We start from the raw sequence: 21,135 nt of genomic DNA on the forward strand, positions 1-21,135 counted from the left end.
ATCACCAAACAGAAAGCCATCATGGCAGGACCAGGTTCCACCATCATCCCTTCTAAAGACTTGTCCTAACAGAACTAAGCATCTTCCCCTGAGGCCTGACATTTTACTGGTCACTGAGGGCCAGGCTTTCACTATAAAAGCTTTTTGGGATGCACTCTAACCATATCCAGACCATCACACTTCTGAATTTCATTTTTTGTATGTTAGGGCGTGGGGTGAAATGACTGAAATATAAGGTAGTTTATTCTGGATTGGTAGTAAGTCAGGGAGGGCTGCCAGAGTTGAGGCAAAGCAGGGGGGAAATTACATGATCTTGTCAGGCAGAGCATAAGCAGACATAAAAGGTTGAGAGTTTTGAAAGGCAGAGAAATGGCTATCTTAGTTTGCTTTCTGTAGATGTGGTCACACCATAGTCAAAAGCAACTTGGGGAGGAGAAACCAAGTAAGGAGCTGGCCCCTGTTTCCGTGATTATGGGAAAGGGTGTTACCTTGTGCATCTTGTTCAGATCTACAATCACTAGCCCAATGCCTTCCACGTTTGCAACGTGGGCAGAGCCCAGACTGTTTTCTGGGCTGTCTCTGGCTTAACTCATTTTCTACTCTGCAATCTCTTGCAAAGTGTCCAGGCTTGCCACATTTAAAACATGCCTTTCTGTCTCTATTTACCAAAAAATCTCTTACAGATTTTCCTTGCATAGCAGCCACCATAGCTAAGCCCTGTTGATAAGAGGGACCTATGTCAGAACAGAGCCTGATATATCCCGTAAGGTCTGTCTTTTTCCTATAAGGTCTAATGGCCGCTTGGCAGGCAGGATTAGCATTTTCATATGCAAGTTGTTTCACATAATCTACACCTGCCTCTGCATTGCCAAAAATCCTCCCTACTGTTGTCATTAATCGATGAACAAAGTCAGAAAATTGTTCATCAGGCCTTTGCCTAACTGCTATTAAAGATGCACCAGGGTCTCCCTTTACCGGGAGTTTACGCCAAGCCTTCATGGCTGCATTTTGAATTTGAGCATATAAACCTGGGTCATATTGCATCTGGTTATCACTAGAAGCAAATTGCCCTTCTCCTGCTAAGGCATCAAAGGACCAACCATTGCCTGCCTGAATGTTTCTCCTAGCTGTCTCTTTACAATTCTCATGATACTCTGATTTCCAAATAAGAGTCTCCACCACTAAGAACTGCCCTCACTAACATGTTCCAATCACTAGGAGTCAGCCACTCCTCTGCAGCAGATTCTAAAATTGCAAGAGTAAAGGGAGCAGTGGCACCATATTGTGATACAGCATTTTTTAATTCTTTAATAATTTGAAAATTAAATCCTGTTTGATGTCTCCAAGCAGCCCCTTGAGCGTCTCTGGTCTCTGATATAGGAAAAGCCTCAGCATTTCCCTCCTCTGGCTGATATGTAGCTGAACTAAGGCTAGAGGATAGGGACTGCCTTTGGACACCGGGTTGAGGAACATGAAAATCCCGGGGATTTTCGCAGTTAGTCTCTTGAGACCTCTTCCCTGTCCTTAATTTCTGTAACTGGTTACTTAAGCCCTGATACTCTTTTTTTCTAACTCTATCAGTTGTTTAAGGGTAGTAATTTTGTCCTGTAACTCCTTTTTAGGATCTACAACCATTGTCTCCATTGGAGGAGCACTTGGAGGTGGAGGCACATAGAAAGAGGGCATTTCAGCGTCATAATATTTAACTTCCTCTTCCTCTTGGTCAGCACAATCTGACTCTGACAAATTGTCATCAACCTTTGGTTGTATTTTGGATTCTAACTTACCCTTCCTTTTATTTTGAACAAAAATGACAGCATTCAAGAACAAAAGCAGAAAATTAACACATGTGAGCAGCAAACAAAACCAAAACAGAGAGTTGAATTCAGGCTGACTAATTTCTTGTCCCATTTTCATTACCTTTCTCGAAACAAACCAAAACAGAGAGTTGGATTCAGTTTGACTAATTTCTTGTCCCATTTTCCTTACCTTTCTGGATGCGGCAGATTCCTGCGGCAACCAACAGATCCTTCTTCCGTAAAGTCCCTCACTGGGTCTCTCGCTGCCCCACGTTGGGCGCCAAACTGTTGCAGCCCGCTCTGTCCACAGGTCGGGTTCTAGCAAGAGAGAGAGTGGGGGGAAGAAGGGAGAGAAACGCGAAGAATGGAAAACAACCCAGAGGATCTGTAGTCAAGTCTCCTTTACTGTCTTCAACACACACAATTCCTACTCTACTACACCACCACTACACCACACGCTATACCACCCTACTCCACTACTACGCCACACCTTTACAAGGAAATCCTGGGTATTTATAGGCACAAACAGGAGAACACAGGTAAAAACATTTTACCACGTGCAGCATACAGCTGAGGTCACTAAACAGCAAAACAAGCTATGTGGGATAAACAATATACTTATCAGAGTGTGCTTCAGCTGTTATAGGCTTTTGAAAACCAAGTCTTTCATCAGGGTATATGGTTCCAGATGGCTGCAAAGTTGATCTAGCCGCTTTCTGCTTAAAGTCAGCTCCCAACACTTGCTTTTGGAGAAACAACTGTAACTGCCTTCCCTGAAGCAAGCGTCTTTCAGTGCCATGCTTTCTGTTTATCTTCCCCTAGAAATCTGATGTTGGCACCAGTGATTTCCTCAGTGAAGACGATGGAATGGAACCTTCTAAAACAATGAAGCAGTCAAAAGCCTCTAGCAGATCTAAGGTTGTAGGGTCAAGTGAGCACAAGCCAAAGAAAAGGGCAGCAGACAAGAAAAGCAGGTGAGCTCTGAGTGTTGATGCAGGGGCCTTTCCTCGAGTAAAATGACCATGATTTGGCCAAGACTGACCAAGTGATTTATTATGGCAACTCACTGAAGAATTTCAGTCCTCAAAAAGGCCATGCACAGCTCAGCAGGCAGAAGTAGGTAGATAGGATCTCTGTGAGTTCAAGGCCAACCAGCTGTATGCATAGTGAGTTCCAGGACACCCAGGGCTACATAGAGAAACCCTGTCTCAAAAAGTCAAAAATCCAAACCCTGCATGAGAAGATGGGTTATAGAGAAGACAGAGTAATGTTGTGGTTGACTGTGATGGCTCCTACATGGAAATGTGAGCGGGACACACAGTGGCATGATAACTAGGTGAGGACAACAGGCAAACCAGAATAAGGTAGACTTCCCTTCTAGAAAAATCTAGTCTATATCATCCATTCCTGCACTTGGATGGATTAAAAATATTTTTATACACTTTTAGATGAGGACCAGATTCACTTCACAAAAACTATTTTCTGACCCAGCATGGGAGTCAAAGGAAGATCAGGGGTTTCAGACCAGCCTGGGCTTCATAGTGAGACCTTGTCTGAGAGGAAAACACAGAGCTGTTACTACTTCACTTTGAACAGAAATCCTCGATGCCCATCCTCTTTCCTCCTGTGCAACTGGATTGTTCCAAATCGGGCCTCTAACTCTGCCTATCTGTCTGTGAACTTGCAGAAATCCAGTTGACCAACAAGAGCTCTCAAGAATTCCAGGACAGACCCCGGCAATGTCACTAAGTGTGGACAGACTGGCTCTTCTGGGTAGAGTACATTCAGTCAGAATCATCATTGAAACCATGGGAGTCCCTCCAGATAGTCCCCATGTGACACCAAGCAGGAAGAGCTTTGCCGGGAAACCACCAATGCCAGCAGCACCAAAAAAGCGGTACAGCTAAATAAGAAAGCTAAATGTGGCATTTGGGAACAGTGTGGCTGAAAACAGGAAGTCTAACTTATGATTTGTTATTATGTACATTTTTTGATCAATAAAAGTGATTTGAAGATCCCAAGAATGAGGGTATATTTGGAATAAAGGAAAGTGGGGTGGAAGCCATCCTGCAGCTCTTACAGTTATATCAAGAGCAATGAACACCTGAGATGGTTGTAGCTTAGCATCTCAGAGCCCAGAGACAGAGTTTATATTGTAGTGCTGTGGGTACTCTCAGAAACAAGCTCTGTCCCACATGGCAGATGATGAAAGCCTTGAAGGAGGAACAGACATGATGTCTAAGTGACCTCTGAGGCAATTCAGTCCCGAAAATTGGAACTTCAAAGATAGAGAGGCAGAAAATATACTTACCTTTTGTTTTCTTTGTTTTTAGATTTTTTTTCTTTTTTGTGTGTGTGGGTGTTTTCCCTGTATGTGTACCCCATATGTGTGTCTGGTGCCCCAGAAGATCAGAAGAGGACATTAGCTCCCCTCGAACTGGCTAAAGACAGTTGTGAGCTCCATGCCAGTGCTGGGAACCTAACTTGGGTCCTCTGCAAAAGCAACAGGTTCTCATAATCAAACTTTTTCTTGCAGCACTTTCTTTGTGGAGTATCACTTTCCTGTGGGCTTTTCCAAAAGTGGACTGGGAAAGACAGCTTTGATCACTGAGGTTGTCCGACTTGCCTCCAGTAAAATCACAGATGGAGGTAAGAAGCTGGTTCTCTGCTGAATGCTGCCTTTGGCCAGAGTGCTAGAATGACATGTGGATGCCATTACCCCAGCCTGGTTTTTACCTTTTGACATGGTCTCACTATGTAGACTAGGCTGACCTCAAACTTTCAGTCATCCTGCCTTGGCTTCCCGAGTGCTGGGATTTTAGGAATGCCACCATGCCTAGTTGTAGATGTGTTTATAAGTAATGTCTTAGTTAGAATTTGTATTGCTAAAACACAGTGACAAGAAGAAAGTTGAGGGGAAAAGGGTCTGTTTGGCTTACACTTCCACATCATGGTCTATCATCAAAGGAAGTGGGGACAGGAACTTGAACAGGATAGGAACCTGGAGGCGGGAGCTGTTGCAGAGGACATAGAGGGGTGTTTACTTGTCTGAGAGGAAAACACAGAGCTGTTACTACTTCACTTTGAACAGAAGTCCTCGATGCCCATCCTCTTTCCTCCTGTGCAACTGGATTGTTCCAAATCCGGCCTCTAACTCCTGCCTACCTGTCTGTGAACTTGCAGAAATCCAGTTGACAAACAAGAGCTCTCAAGAATTCCAGGACATACAGTTTGACACTCTAGCATGTGTCAAAGTGACATAAAACTAACCAACACAAGTATAAAAGTTTGTAGTGTGTTGGTGGTGGTTAGTGTTTTGAGGTTTGTTTGGTTTGGTTTTTCAAGACAGGTTTTCTCTCTCTCGGCCTGGCTGTCCTGGAACTCACTCAGTAGACCAGGCTGGCCTCCAACTCAGAGATCTGCCTGCCTCTTCCTCCTGAGTGCTGGGACAAAAGGTGTGCACCACCTCCTGGCTAAGTTTTCTGTTTGTATGTAGTTAATTTTATCTACTTTTGTTGCTTGTACTTTGGATACTTTTTACTTTCTTTTTTTTGTTGTTGTTTGTTTTTTTTTCTTTTTTGTTGTAAATATTTACAATACCAAAAATATGTTTCTGTAGCCTGATACAACTGCTTTTTTTTTTTTATTACATTTTTTTCCTTTTGTGTGTGAAGGTGGGTATGAGGTGCAGCAGCAAGTACAGAGACCCCAGCACAGCTTTGACTTCTCACGTGCTGAGGGCTCCAGGAGTCAAGCTCAGTTCATCGGCTTGACAGCACATGCCTCCGGCCTCTGAGCCGTCTCCCAGCCCTGCAGCTGCTTTCCTAACCCTGCTGCTGGGAAGGCTGGGCCCTCATTTTGACCATACCAAACACTGATTGTGTGATCTTAGGAATGTGCCGAGATAGAAAGGAACATTCTAAACACCGAATGGCAACAGAATTCAGTTTGTACATAAGAACTAATACTGTACAGAGTGTCTTTCTGTCTGTCCCCTCAGTTGACCTTCCTGCTGCCCCAAAGAAGTTGTGTTACCTTTTCCCAGTTGTCACAGCCAGAGAAATTGATCTCATATCAGTCATGGTGACTGTTAGTTTTCTGGGCGTAGGCCTTTTGATTTGTGTATGGATCCAGATAGCAAGAACCATATCCTGCCTAAGAGCAACAAAAAGATGAGAGCCAAGAATTAAGATTGCCAGAAATCAAGAGAAAATTAGGTCAAAGGCGATTTTAATGACTGAATATTCAGTGCCAGATCCTCTACATACCTGGGCTGTCGATGTTTCTGCAGACCTATTAGAGATGCTTGAAAGTGAATGAACAGGAGGATCATCTTACAGGCTCCTTGTAAAAGGAGCATATCTTTGATTTTATTCTCATATGCTTTTTATTCCTTTTATTTCCTAGATGAAGCTCCATAGCAGTGAAGACAAACAAAGCAAACACTGTCACTTGATTCGGTTTATAACAGAAATCCCTGTGTGTTCAGAGACAGACATTGCACCTGACATGGCTAACCAGCATGAGTAGTTGATAGCTGAATGACAGCATTCGGATTATCTGTCTATTAGCCAGAAAATGAGCTTAGTTTTATTGTTGGAATTTATAATTTTATTCTTCTATGAATTCATTTATTCCTTATCCTCCATCTAGTTAATCTACTTTTTCTGTTAAGCCACTTACTTACCTGCCTGTCTTCCAAAAACAGTCATGTTTGCCAAGCCATAGTAATGCACACCTTTAATCTCAGCACTTGAGAGGCAGAGGCAGGCAGATCTCTGTGAGTTTGAAGCCAGCCAGGACTACATTGTGAAACCTGATCTCAGAATAAATAAACATTTAAAAGATCACATTGCCTTAGCTACAGTAAAGTATGTGGATGAGTCTCCTTCACATCCTGTGTTCACCTGTTTGATGATCATTTCTCATAGCAAAGCTGAACAGTATTACTCTGTGTACCTTCTGCTACTGTGTGGAGTCACACTGAAAGAACTTGGAAAGGGTAGATGGAGTCAACGCGTGGATTAGTGGTGACTCTGGTTGGGTTGTGTGACATGTGTCTTATCTTTCACAGTGGTGAGATTCCAGCAGCGCTTTGTGTGTCCAGTGGAGTTTGGTGGCCCGATGATAGAGCACTGGTGGGGTTCTGACCTCACCTTCCACATTTATGCGAAGAAAACCCCACAGAAAAAGGTAATTAATTTATTTGAGGCTTACCATTCACACCAGACACTCTCCTAGATAAATCAGATTTTTGGGCTCAAGTAACACTGTCAAATTTAATAATCACAACAGCTCTGTGAATTAGATCTCTTATCACCTTCATTTCATAGAAGAAACTGAGACTCAGCAAAGTTCAGTGACTTGTCTGAGATTCCTACTCTAACAAAAACAGAACCAGAGCATCTTGCAAGTTCTTGGTCCAGTCCGGTCTGCTCTGGTTTGGGTTTTCATTTTGGTTTTGGTTTTTGAAACAGGGTCTCATTTATGTAACCCAGGCTAGACTTGAACTTGTAGTCCTCCTGCCTCAGTCTTCTAAGTGCTAGGATTGCAGGTGTGTGCCACCCACAGCTGACAGAGCGCATGTCCTGAGTGCCCGTTCACAGCAGTGCAGTGGCAGTATCAGTATAGGTTTTATATAGGCCTTAACTTCACGTTCTCATTTGCATTTGTGGGCAAAGTACTTGAATTACCCGGCCCATACCCAAAATAATAAATTTGTAGGTAGCGATTCATCAGAGAGTTCCAGTTTATAAAGTTCACTTGCAAGTAACCTCCTGGGAATGAGTAAGGTGGGCTGTGTGCAGCATCTTCACTGAAGGAGCGACCCAGATTGTCTGACTCCGTCATTGGTGTGAATAGGGTGAATGCACCTTTTCTTTTGTTGGTGGTCCCCAACCCCAAAATCTAAACAGATCCTCTTCTTAGAAAAAAAAAACAAAACAGAAAGAAGAGGGAGTAAAAAATCACAGAATTGTTTATCTGTGAGAAAACTTCTAGACAACCTCTGCAAACATTTTAATATATCTATATTGCATTTACCTAGTTGATGGCTTTCTTTTTAATTATAAAATAATTTTACATTATATTAAGAAACTTGAAAAATGTTTTTCTGGGCAGTGGTGGTGCACGCCTTTAATCCCAGCACTTGGGAGGCAGAGGCAGATGGATTTCTGAGTTTGAGGCCAGCCTGGTCTACAGAGTGAGTTCCAGGACAGCCAGGGCTACACAGAGAAACCCTGTCTCGAACCTTCCCCTGCCCCCAGAAAAAAGAATCAAGTGCAGAAAAATGTTTTTCAATTTGAATATCACCCACCAAGAAGACAGATTTTGCCCATAGCCAAGGTAGAAACAGGTGGATCTCTGGCAGTCTTTATTGTGTGTGTATGTGAGGGTGTGTTACTAGGGATTGAACCTAGGATGATCAGGTTCTCACTAGGTTACCCAGGCTGGTCTTGAACTCACTCTGTCATCCAGGGAGGCACTGAACTTTCTGTTCTTCCTGAGCCTCCTAAGTAACTGAAGTTTCAGACCTGTATGACTAGGCCCTGCTGATGTGTTTTTCAACTGGGTACAATATCATACATAATTTTCTACGTATCTTTAGTTTGTTGGGGGTTTTTTTTAATTATTTAACATGTGTCATGGGCTTTTATTTCATTTTTAGTAAAATAATTTTCCACATAATTTTATGTTTGGAGATTTATATAATATATGTAATTTGTCAAACATAACAAGTGTTGCTCATATTAAGCTTTTAGTGAGCTGGCAGTAGTGGTGCATTCCTTTGATGCCAGCAGATGGGAAGCAGAGAGATCTCCTGGTGTACATAGCAAGTCTAGGACAGACACAGTTACAAAGTGAGACCCTATGTAAAAACAAGCAAAGGCAGAAACAGCAACAAAATAGAACTGTTAGCTGATCACTTTCATGGCCGCTGTCCTACAACTATATATGGACATGCTAAAATTAGCTTAATTGTTATGTATTAGAGCAGTTTCAACCTTCCTAATACTGAGACCCTTTAATACAGTTCCTCATGTCGTGGTGACCCCAAAATTATTTCGTTGCTATTTCACAAATGTAATTTTGCTACTGTTATGAATCATACATCTCTGATATGTGACCCCCCCAAAAAAAAGGGGTTACAACCACAGACTGAGAATCGCTGCATTAGACATTTAGTTGTTTCTAATTAAGTACCCTTAACATATCCAATTTATGCATAGCTTTTATATATTATTTCTCTAGTGTAAAGTCCAGAATTGGAATTATTGCAGCAAAAAATACAAAGCTTTTCCTATTACTTCCAATGTGAAGGTATGTCAGCTTGTTCGTAGCCTTGACAGCATCAGGCATATCAAGTGTGATTATTCCTCATCTGAAAACATTAGCTAAGGAATCTTACTGAAGAAATCAGTATGTGAGAAGACTAAGTTTTAATAGAGAGAGATAGTTTTGTGGCTTATAGAACCCTCTGTAATGTTCTAGGGGAAAATAGTTAGACATGGAAGGGAGAGTGATGGCTGGCAAGATATGGAAGCATTGTTGGTCACATCATAATGGAACACTGTACTTCATAAGGCTCTGTTCTCTCACAAGCCATCATAAGGTCACTCAGTCAACCCCCACCCAACTCCTTACCCTTTTTCTTTCCTTTTTCCGTTAGCCAGAAGTCATTGGATCTGCATCTCTCCCTTTGCGAACTGTCATTCAGTCAGAGCTGCTTTCTTTCAGTAGCCAGCTTCCAGTGCAACAGGAAAATGGTCTGTCCTCACTTGGCCCCCTAAAGGTACGTGGGTATACATCCAGAAAGCCACAAGTATCACCTGAGCTCATGAACTATTGCCTGGCACTGAGAATACAGCTGAGAACAAGAACAAGAAGTTCCCTGCAGTTGGGAGACCTCTGTTGAATTGCAGCAGAGTTCGGAAGGGAATAAATACCTGGAAGGAAAGGAGATGTCTGACAAGCTTGCTAAGGAGCTGGTGTTTACAGTGATTTCTGAAAAGAGACGAGCACATGTAAAAGCTCTAAAGTGAATAAGTAAACTAATAACTGTTACCACAGGATAGCAAGCCAGAGTGAGGTGGTAGAAAACAGAGTTGTACAGGCAGGTCAGGGTGAAAGTCAGATCTTTTTAGGTCAAAGCAATGTTCAAATTTGAGCCTGTGAGCTAAGGAAAAGGCACCAAAACATTGGGAGTGACATCTTTCATTTGTAAGTCTTTCTGTATGAATAATAACCAGTGACCACCCCTGGTCTTCAGAGTCATTCACTGTTAAAAACACTGCTTACCCTGCTCCGCTTTCTCTCACTTTCTTTTCTCCCTCCATATATGCACAAATCTGTAGTGTAAATGTATACACAGGAAGAGTCTGTGAACTATCTGAGAATAAGTCACATCATGTCTGTTTCCCTCTGAGTCCTTCACGTGGATTCCATGTATTTCCTGAAAATAATGTCATATTGTCCTTGAGTTTTAAAAACTCAATTTCACACGTGGGATATATCTCATCTACAGCCTGGCCTCATTTCGCCAGGTGTGTCAATACTTTTTTCCTTTCTAGCAGGTTTCTTCTAAAGGAGAATTAGTCTTCATTTCTCTCTAATTTCCTGTAAGTTGAAAGGGTTCCATAGACCTTCTTATTTTAGAATTTTAGTAATTTTTAAGGTAAGCTAGTTATTTATTTTGTAGATTATCCCTCTACTGGTTTACCTAAACTAATTTTTTATTTTGCTTTGTTTTTTGAAACGGTTTAGTTACATAGTCTCAAACTTTTGATCTTCCTACTTCAGCCTCCCCAAGTTCAGGAATTACAGGTGTGCTCTAAGTAACTAAGCCTGAATCGTGTTATTAAGATAGATGTAAGTTTTAAGATATCCTTGTGACTTTAAACCAGTCGTTTCATACTTCAAATCTGGTTTCTCGGTTGACAAAACAGTTATTAGAGCTACAGTTATTAGATCTCCCAGCACTTGGGAGGCAGAGGCAGGTGGAATTCTGAGTTCAAGGCCAGCCTGGTCTACAGAGTGAGTTCCAGGACAGCCAGGGCTACACAGAGAAACCCTGTCTGGAAAAACCAAAAAAAAAAAAAAAAAAAAAAAAGATAGATGTAAAATGGTAATTTCTTTGTTTGTTTGTTTGTTAGTTATTTTTGTTTTGAGGCGGGGTCTCACTATGTAGTCCTGGTTATCTTGGAACTCACTATGTAGACCAAGCTGGCCTCAAGCTCACATAGAGCTACCTGCCTTTGCTCCAAGTCCTGGAATTAAAGGCGTGTCCTATGGTGCCTGGCTTAGGATGGTGGTCTCTGACTTAATGTTCCTTGTGCTTTCTATTTTTCTTCAGTAGTGGGAGAAAAAAGTGTGGAATTTGGAGCTTTGTGCCCATTAGGTGCACAGAGCTGCATCCAGCTCTGAACATTTATTGATTGACATTATTCTGCATAATAAAAGACAGGTCACTGTCTTTCCAGGTTAATTTTGCGTTAGTGTGGACTCACAGATTCTGATATCATTCAGCAGGTTATATAATCAGTCGCTCTAACTAATTCTGATTTAACCAATAAGAACCTCTTCAGCTGGAGTCTGTCATTGTACATGGCTCCGTCCTTTCCAGTTGATTGTTTTCTAGTAGAGGATGATATTCCAGGTCATCATATACTGATAAATAATCTGCCTGGCAAGTCGATGTATATGTCTGTTTGTATTTGAATATGGATGGATTCATTCTTTAATTTGCTGTCAGCTCAACTCCAAACATTCTGATTGCAGTTCTGTAAGACATTCTCTCTGATGTTTCTCCTTTTGCGTTTTCTAGGTCACCATGGAGCTTGTTTTAGGCAACAAGGATTTCACTGGTATCAGTGCTAAGTTAAGTAGCAGCACCCAACCTACTCCAGCTTCTGCTGCTACAAGTTCAGATATGAGACTACCAGAAACAGGCCAGGATACCACCTCTACCAAAAATCCACAGAGCTCAAATAAAATTCACGAGGAAACTACAAAGAAAACACAGAATTTAGTGCTCCCTGACCCAGAGTCAGCAAACTCTATAGCCTCAAACTCTTCAATCTTCATGGTTATGCCACCTCGCAATTTAGTCCATCAAATAAATGGCTCGACCAAAGAGAACGGTTTGCTGTTACATGTGCTGTTGATGGTGCCAGATGGGAAAGATTTTGTTTTTGGAGGACCGGAGAAACAGCTGCCGTGCAATGTTTATTTGAATTGCAAGCTCTTCAGCACAGAGGAAGTCACCAGATCTGCCGTCTCGTGGGGCACAACACAGCCTGTCTTTAATTTTTCTCAGGTAACATATGTTTCGTGTCCTTTAGTGGTTTATGGAGACAAGAGACAAATGTCTCCTAACTAATGCTTGTGTCTTAAGCGTCGAGTCTTCATACTGGAAGACACTTTTGTCATGAACTGGTATGCTGTAGTGAGGGGAGTAGTCAAGGGCACTGCCCTAAGTTTTGATCTCTGCCACTGTTCTGTTTTCCCAAGTTCTAGATTCTATTCCTTTCTGCTGCTTTTAAAACTTTATCAGTTAAACTCCCCACCTTCCTCTTCTCTCTAAGCACTTCAGTTTTGTTTATCAGTCTGCTTTTTATGTTACATTTTTTTTTTCTCATTTATTCTCTATTTCAATATTTATCTGTTGATTTTCTGTTGAATTTGGTGCTGATGCTTTATTTATTTATTTATTTATTTATTTATTTATTTTGACACTGATTGTTGGGCCTAGGGCCTCACATGTGTTAGCAAGCACTATACTGCTGAGCTACAGCCCCAGCAAGCCACTCTGGTTTCCTTCCTGACTCAGCAGCTGATTACTTTCAGTCTTCAGTCCAGGAGAAAACCTAGCTCATTTTCCTTAGAAAGGGTTGGGTCTGTTTGGCAGGCCCCCCTCCCTTAGGGAAGGATAAAGGCCCTCGCACATTCTCACTCCTCTCTAGCTCTAGCTGTTAGCCCCCACCTGCTGCTCCTTGCTGCGTTCTTCTAACCCCCTATTCTCCATGGCCATTGGTTCCCACTGCTTCAGCCCTACTCTGTGTTAGTAACTTCCAAGCTGTACTTCTGTGTAAATCAGACATTTCCCTCAGGGGTCAACTCTGATTGTTGGTTGAATGTCAGCCCCTGGGTATCTCTAAATCACTTTACACTAGCAATGCCCAACATGTACCAGGTATTCAATAAGGATGTGCAAATGAAAGAATTCAAAAATGTCTAACCACTTGGGATCTTTCACACTGGTAGCCTCTTGGCACAATTATTAAGTGATGGAGCAGCTCTTGGCTATAGATCCCTGGTTCATCTACCAGCTAGCTTATTCTAAAATAGCTTTACATGGAAAATCCAGATGAGCAGCTGCCTTTGCTATTTGCTATGACATATGCTAATCAGAGGGGGGTTTTTTGCATCAGTTTGTTTTATTAAATGCTGTCCAGGCACTGGATTGGCATTCTTTTGATAAAGGGTTCACTCTTTTTCCAGATAGTAGACATCTTTGTTGCAAACAACTCTTTCTCCTGGCTGGAGAGAGACAATTTCTCAGGTTAAGAAATTGCAGTACTCTTGCAGAGGATCTGAGTTTGGTTCCTAACACCCACATCAGGCAGTTCACAATGGCCTATAACTCCCAGGCCTCTGCCCTCCTTAGTACCTGTACACATGTGCACATACCCACACACCGACAGTACAGACATATACTTAATTGAAAATAATAAAAATTAAATTTTAAAGCACACACATCTTTCAGTAGGATCACTTTGCCTTAGAAGGTTGGGTATATTTGGTAGGCAGCATGCCGGGCAGTGGTGGCGCACGCCTTTAATCCCAGCACTTGGTGGGCAGAGGCAGGCAGATTTCTGAGTTCAAGGCCAGCCTGGTCTACAGAGTAAGTTCCAGGACAACCAGAGCTACACCACAGAGAAACCCTGTCTCGATTAAAAAAAAAAAAAAGTTTGGCAGGCAGCATATTTGACTTGCCTGACAACCTTCTCTATGTCCCTACATGAACCTTGTCATTAGAGAGAACCCATGCTGGTTTGTATCTGTCTTTTGTAGTCTTTTATAGCAGATGTGTTTCTATGAAGATACAGACTAGGTTTTATTTTAATATCTTCAGCATAGTACTGTGCATGCACATAGTAGGCTTTCAGTAAACACTTGTTGAATAAAGGTATAAATTGTTTCAGCTGTGGACATTTTTTCCCTGATTGTTCTCCCCAGGTGATTCCTGTCTCTCTGTCTTCCAAATGCCTGGAAAGACTTAAGAACAATGTGATGATAATTGAAACTTGGAACAAGGTGCAGAGCCCAGGACAGGACAAGCTGCTCGGGCTGGTGAAACTCCCACTCCATCAGTTTTACATGTCATTCAAGTAAATAGGACCTTTGGAATATTTTTTATTTTGCATCTTTAACTTTCTGTGGACTGAAGGTGAATTATTTAGATATGCAAGCATGAGGAGAATCCCCCAACAGGCCTTTCTCAGTTCCCTGCTCTTCTGTTGTAAAGCAGCCACACAGGTGTTTGTTAAGAGCCTTAGCACTTTAAGGTAGTTAACGTTATAGCAACCTCTGGTGCAGGCAAAGAAGAGCGAATGGAAATTTAAAGGAGTTACATTACTCGTTGCAGAAGTAATAAGAGCAGATAGATAGCCCCCACTCCACTCTACTCAGAAGCTCCTCGGTCAAACGCAGCCTTCCCTATCATGAAGTGGCAGTAAGGTTCATAGCAGCTGTTGTCAGGACTTCTATGACAGGTTGACATTTGCTAACTATATGTACTCTATTTAATAAACGGCAAAACATTGATTAACTTGAAGGTTATTTCTATTCATACAGATTTCCTTTTCTGTTTGATTCAAAGTATAGATTTCTAATTACTTTAACACTAGGCACGGCTGTGTTGTAAATGTATGTTTTACAACAGCACTTAGACGTGCATTGTCTCACTAGCGTTTCACTGTTACCTCATGAGTATTATCATGGTCCTTATCTTACAAATGAGGACAGTTGCCCTGGAACTTTGAGAATTCAGTGTCTCCGGCTTCTTTTTCCTCATCTCTAAAATGAGGGTGAAGCTGGGTCTCCTGTCTCACTTGTGCAGCAGTCATGAGGATCTAGTGAGAAAATGCATGGGTTTGCCTTCCATGAGTAGGTAAGTAGTTAAGATGGTTGTTACATTGAACATAACCAGGCTGAGAAATACTGCTGAAACCATGGATGTCAGTATTTGTTCTCGCCTCTCAGCTCACCACCACCACTAGTGTACATGGACACACACATATACAAACACACATACACACCACTGCTTTTTAGTTGTGAAACTCATCTGACCTGTTTCCTTCTCTTCTTTCTCCATTAGATCCCATCCCTTGTTGATCAAGTACAAAACAGTAGTAGCTACCAATTACTGAGCATCTGCTGTGGGCCAAGTACCTTGTTGGCATGTTACATGGGTTATCTCTAGTGCTAATAACTCTCTTGTTAGGGCAATTTAACAAGCCCCTCTGAAGTACTGTTGCATTGCACACACTGGACTTGGACTTGGTGCCGCCATGGTACGGAGATAAACTGGACTCATTGGCAGCCCTGTAGTTACTGTGGATTGAATTTACCTACCTTGTAATTTTAGTTTGGTTACTGACAGATTCATATTTTTTAAGTCCATTAATTTATTTTTCTGGTTATCAATCCATTTCTTACAAGCTGAGATGAGCCAAGTAAGCAACTCTGATGTTAGTGATGATTGTTATTTGCTCATTCACAATATCTTATTCCCTAGAGATCCCAAGATTTCTCGCCTGCTGCTTGATGCCAGGTACCCAGTTGTTGCTGTTGACAGCTATATGCCTGTGATTGATGTGTTCTCGGGCCACCAAAATGGGAGTCTTCGAGTTTTTTTAGCCATGGGTTCTTCAGATCAGATAATGATGCTGCAAAGATTAAAGAATGAAGAAGGAACACTCCCTCCCTTCAGCCCTAGGCCAGCCCATTTCCTGGACCAGCCACCTGTAGCATCTGTTGCTGTGGTAAGAATCCAACACTGTAGTTCACAGGAACTATCTCATTTCTCTTACACATTTTAGTGAAACCATTACCCAGTGAAAGGCTCCAGTAAACAATATAACTTGCACCTCAGTACTTGCTTTATTTAGTGTGGGGCAAAGTATGTGTATGCATGTGCACATTACCTGTATAAGTGCCTAAGCTCGGGTGTCATTCTTCAGGAGCCCTCCACCTTTTATGCATGTGTGTGCGTGGTGTATGTGTATCTGGGTATGCTGCATGTTCAGGTAGAGGCCAGAGGTCAGCACTGGCTGTTTTTCTATTGCTCTCTAGTTTAATTTTATAATAGTTTTTTCATCTTCTATGTATGGGTGTTTTGCTTGTATGTACATCTGGGCATTGTATGTGTATCTTACCCCAGAAGAAAACATGAGACCCCTTGAACTGGAGTTACAGACATTGTGAGCTACTGGGGTGGGTGCTAGGAGTCACCCTAGCCCTCTAGAAGAGCAACCAATGTTTGTAACTACTGAGCCATCATCTGAGCCCTCTTTACCTTGTTTTTGTTGTTGTTTTGTTTTGTTTTGTTTTGTTTTTAAAACAGACTTCCTCAATGGGACCTAGGACTCAACAGTTAGGCTAGGCTGACTAGCCAGTGAATCCAGGGATCCACCTGTCTCTGCCTCTTGAACACTTGATTGCAACCACAGGCCACCACACTAAGCTATCTCCCCAGCCCCACAAGTGCCTGTTTTATTTATTTATTTATTTATTTATTTATTTATTTATTTAGAATTTATTTTATTTTATGTAAGTACACTGTAGCTGTCTTCAGACACCCATATGAGGGCATCAGATCTCATTATGGATGGTTATGAGCCACCATGTGGTTGCTGGGATTTGAACTCATGACCTCTGGAAGAGCAGTCAGTGCTCTTAACCACTGAGCCATCTCACCAGCCCAAGTGCCTGTTTTAAATCAGAGTCATTGGTATTCTTTTATTATATGTTAAATGGTCTTTATATCTTTCTTAGATCTTTGAGTTTATAAACAAAACCTAGGATTAGAAATATAATTCTTTGGGCTGGAGAGATGGCTCAGTGGTTAAGAGCACTGACTGCTCTTCCAAAGGTCCTGAGCTCAATTCCCAGCAACCACATGGTGACACACAACCATCTGTAATAGGATCTGATGCCCTCTTCTGGTGTATACTTGCCATATATATAAAATAAATAAATAAAATCTTAGAAAGAAATATAATTCACTGATAAAGGACTAAGCAAGTACGCTGAGTTACTTGGTAACTGAGTTAGAGTGCTTACGTAGCACTCCTGAAACCCTGCGTTTTATCATCAGGACTGAACAAAATCAACTGTGGCAGCACACATCCATAGTCCCAGCACTTGGAAGGTAGAAAGGAAGATTCAGACACTTAAAACTATCCTCAGCTATGTAATAAGTTCAAGGCCAACCTGGGCTACATGAGAGTTTATCTCCAAAGCACACATACATTCAAGACTTTTAGGGCTGGAGAGATGGCTCAGTGGTTAAAAGCACTTGCTACTCTTGCAGAAGTTTCAGATTCAGTTCTCAGCACATATGACCGCTCATAACTCCCATAACTCTACTTCCAGGGCATTTAACACCCTGCACACGTGTGTGCACACACGCACACACACACATATAAAATATAAACAAATCTTTAATAACTAACTACTATATAAAAGACTGCGGTTTTGATCCCAGTACCACAAAAAAAAAAAAAAAAAAAAAAATCTGTTTGGCCAACCGAGTATTAATCCTCCAGTGTACTAAACTGTCTTATGAGAGGGAGGGAGGGAGAGAAAGAGAGAGAGAGAGAGAGAGAGAGAGAGAGAGAGAGAACCCAAATATTAGGCTGTAAGTCTTACCGTTTGTTGATAAAGTCTGTGTGGTAAAGTAACAATTGAAGGGCCTTGCTTTTCACTAGTAACCAAGAAGTAACTTGTTTTATACATTGCTGTACAGTTGAGAAGGCATATTGGCCCACATTCCCATGTTTAGTTTCATAACAGCTGCATACAGTGGATTATATATATATTTTTTATATAGGTGATAAAAAACAAACTGATTGAATTAATTGCCTGAGGTTGTAAGTTGGGGTTTCTGCTAATTGAAAATTACATAAAAAGTACAGATAAAGAAGCACCTATAATATTCTTAAGTCTTTTTAGGTGATGTGTGGCCCTAAGCTTGCATATGGACTCATAAATCTATTAATTTCATACAGAAAGTTAGAACATGATTCTTAGGACACGTCCATGGAGGAAATCCTTGGGAGATTTGCCCATGTGGTTGGACATGTACACATTTGACTGACTCCCTCCTCCCCATCCTTCAGCCAGCTCACCATCAGCAGGACCAGGTTGTTAGGTTTGCTCTAATGCCATATGGCCAAATTCAGAAGCTATTTGTCATGACTCTTAACAGGGATCAAATTGAAATTGTAATCTATTCCAAAGGGGACTTTTAAACCAGTATTATTTACATATGTTTTTGGCTTTCAAAACAAATAATTAATGTAGTTTCCTCTAGATTTATTTTATTTGTAGTTAGCATATTATTTAAAACCTATACTCTCAATCTTACTTGAACCCTGAATTCTTCCTTTGAACATTTATATTAACTGGTTGCTAGTGTCTGCCAAGGCTGTGTAAGTAGTGCTATAAAGAGCATGGGCTGCAGTGGTTCATGTTAACCAGCTAATATGAGGGAAGCACCTTTCTCATGGTAAACAACAAGCACACAAGTAGTGGTTATAAGTAGTCTCTTAACAACCACCTTAGCAACCATGTGTCAGTACCTCTCTAAGTTTCAGCATCGCTCCCAGCTTATTTAGAATAGTTAAAACCTGCTTGCTTCAAATATGTATTCTTTCCCCTATTAAGGAAGTAGTGTCCTATTCGGTGTTCTAAGAGCTCTTATGAACAACAGATGTTGAACTGTTGCAACTAAGGTGGTCTCTGTTCATGCACAAAATATGATTCATGCATGGAATCATATGGACTTCCTAAGATTGACTCAGTCATATGGTCTAGGGAAAATGCTGCTTATTCTAGATATGCTGAGCAGTTAAGAGAGTTATATGTAGATCCTGTTATGTTTCTTCATAGACAAGCAAACATGTTTATCTTCAAAGCTGACCAGGATCTGTTTCATTTCATAGCCAGAGAAACAAGGGACCCGGTTGATGGAGCACCACTTTGAGTTCCATGTGGTGATGGTTAAAGGGCTCGTGCCCCTTCAGGCAACAGTCTGGGGAGAAGCAGACTGTTATGTCCAGTACTACTTTCCATCTCAAGACTCCCGACCCAGTGTGCTCCAAGGACCTGACATCCTTGAAAATGGTAGGCTGGGGTCCTGGTATTGTAAATACTTAGGGATTTTGTTTTTCCTGAGTGGATTTTGTCTTGTTAGTTGTTCCCAATCTTACCTAGATAATGACATAAGAAATGGCCTAAATTTTCTTTTTGCTTTTTAACTAATTACATTTCTGACATTGTCATAGTATCGATGGTATGTTTTTATGTGGATGAATAACATGGAATGACACATTCATACACTATACCTTTTCTTTGTATACTTTGCCACTTGTATTGAGTTAGAGAATATGCCATGGTTTCTTTAATCTCTGGTTTTGGAAGGTTTGGACAAAATTTCTCAAGCAAAGTGTCTTCCAGGTGCCCTCTGACCATTTATTGCTTTAACACTTCCATTGGAGAAGCAAGTAGCAAAACATGAATTCATTTCTGTATACCCTTTCCCTAAATCTACCACTTATTTACTTATAAGTCGTCCTTTACATGCTAACTCGTGTGTGTGTGTGTGTGTGTGTGTGTGTGTGTGTGGTGTGTGTGTGTTTGTGTGTGTGTGTGTGTCTGTGTGTGTGTGTACGTGTGTGTACGTGTGTGTACGTGTGTGCAGAGAGTGGGGGGAGGGAAGGAGAGAGGAAGCATTAAGGGACTTGCCTGCAGCCACCTCAGGTGCCAGGTTAGGATTCCAACTCTGGTCAAGCATTGTGGTACATACCTGTAATCCCAACACTTGGAAGGCTGAGTCAGGAGGATTGAGAACTCAAGGCCAGCCTGAGATACTTGATGAGACCCTCATCTCAAGAAAATGAAAGAGGGAAAAGAAAAAAAAAAAAAAAAAAAAAAAAAGACCTAGACCCAGAGCCTGAGTCTTTCTCACTATGCTGGCCCCATTGCTTTACTGAGGATCCCGTCACTGTGTCACATTGATTCATAAGCCAGATCAGAAGGTCATGTGCCTGAAAGGCCAAGCCCATAGGGTGACATAACTTTGTATGAACTTATTCTTGAAAAACCTAATTTAGTGCAAAAGACTAGCACTAATACCTTCAGAGAGAAGCAGCATCAGTAGGCTTGCCACTTCCTTCCAGGTTCTGTTTCCTATGTTGCCACCACCTCACAACGTAGCCACAGTAGGGGTTGCCTTTGTAGTGCTTGAAGCTTTGGGGAACAAATCGTAACCAGACAGCAAGCATCACCAGTCTTTTAAAGAATGCAAATCAAAACCTTCATGAAAACTTCTACCCATAGAGACAGGTATAATTGTATAATTGTTTAAGTGTTTGAAAGGACATGGAAAATTTGAGCTCTCGTCTACTGTCCACTAAAAAAGGGTTCTGTTCAGTATTATCATGGTACTTACTGGACCATAGCCACAGAGAAATGTTAGATAGGAGACTCATCTGTAGCAGAACTGGGGCCCACTATCTAATGTCTTCATCTGTGTCCTCATAGAACTAACGTGAGGATGGAGTTGGATGATGCATGTGTAAATCAGTGTGCAGCACACAAGCGTCCATTGACGTGTTCAGTATCCTCAACTGCTTTTCTTTCCCGAAGGACTTACTCTGAAGCCCTTTAGAACTTCAACCACACTGTGTGTGCCAGATCCCATCTTTAATAGTGAGCACTATCACTCTCTCCTGTTGCCAACTGAAGTTCCAGTGCAAAGGCTCCTGCTAAGTGCCTTCTCCTCCCAGGGGCTGGTGCCTGGAGGTGGAGTCCAGTTTGAAATCTGGTGCAGGTACAGTATAGACAACCCAGTCCCCATACATAGGAAGGAAGTACCCAGTCATAAGGCCCTTTCCTTGGCCAGGTGGACCTATTGTAATAAGCTCAGCAGGACCCCCTGCTTTACCTTCTTTCTATCTGACAGTAGCTTGTAACTAGAATTTACAGTATGTTAGGCTCTTCTGAGCAGTGTGTCTATACTTGTACCCCTATAGTAGGAGCAAAAGCTTAC

At 41.7% G+C, this 21,135-nt stretch overlaps 1 protein-coding gene across 2 annotated transcripts in view; it reads left to right on the plus strand.

Annotated features, from left to right (window-relative positions):
- Positions 1–21,135, plus strand: part of C2cd3 (C2 domain containing 3 centriole elongation regulator) — a 94,533-nt gene that overhangs the window by 26,613 nt on the left and 46,785 nt on the right. For both annotated transcript variants that reach the window (XM_034498349.2, XM_076938795.1), the window contains exons 9-18: positions 2,622–2,773; positions 3,487–3,696; positions 4,336–4,448; positions 6,874–6,992; positions 9,469–9,591; positions 11,623–12,114; positions 14,037–14,188; positions 15,598–15,844; positions 19,028–19,208; positions 20,733–20,916. In XM_034498349.2, coding sequence (XP_034354240.1) covers positions 2,622–2,773; positions 3,487–3,696; positions 4,336–4,448; positions 6,874–6,992; positions 9,469–9,591; positions 11,623–12,114; positions 14,037–14,188; positions 15,598–15,844; positions 19,028–19,208; positions 20,733–20,916 — 1,973 coding nt within the window. The remainder of the gene's footprint in view (positions 1–2,621; positions 2,774–3,486; positions 3,697–4,335; positions 4,449–6,873; positions 6,993–9,468; positions 9,592–11,622; positions 12,115–14,036; positions 14,189–15,597; positions 15,845–19,027; positions 19,209–20,732; positions 20,917–21,135) is intronic.

Source organism: Arvicanthis niloticus, chromosome 1, assembly GCF_011762505.2.
Source record: "Arvicanthis niloticus isolate mArvNil1 chromosome 1, mArvNil1.pat.X, whole genome shotgun sequence".
In the NCBI taxonomy this organism is placed as follows: Eukaryota; Metazoa; Chordata; class Mammalia; order Rodentia; family Muridae; genus Arvicanthis; species Arvicanthis niloticus.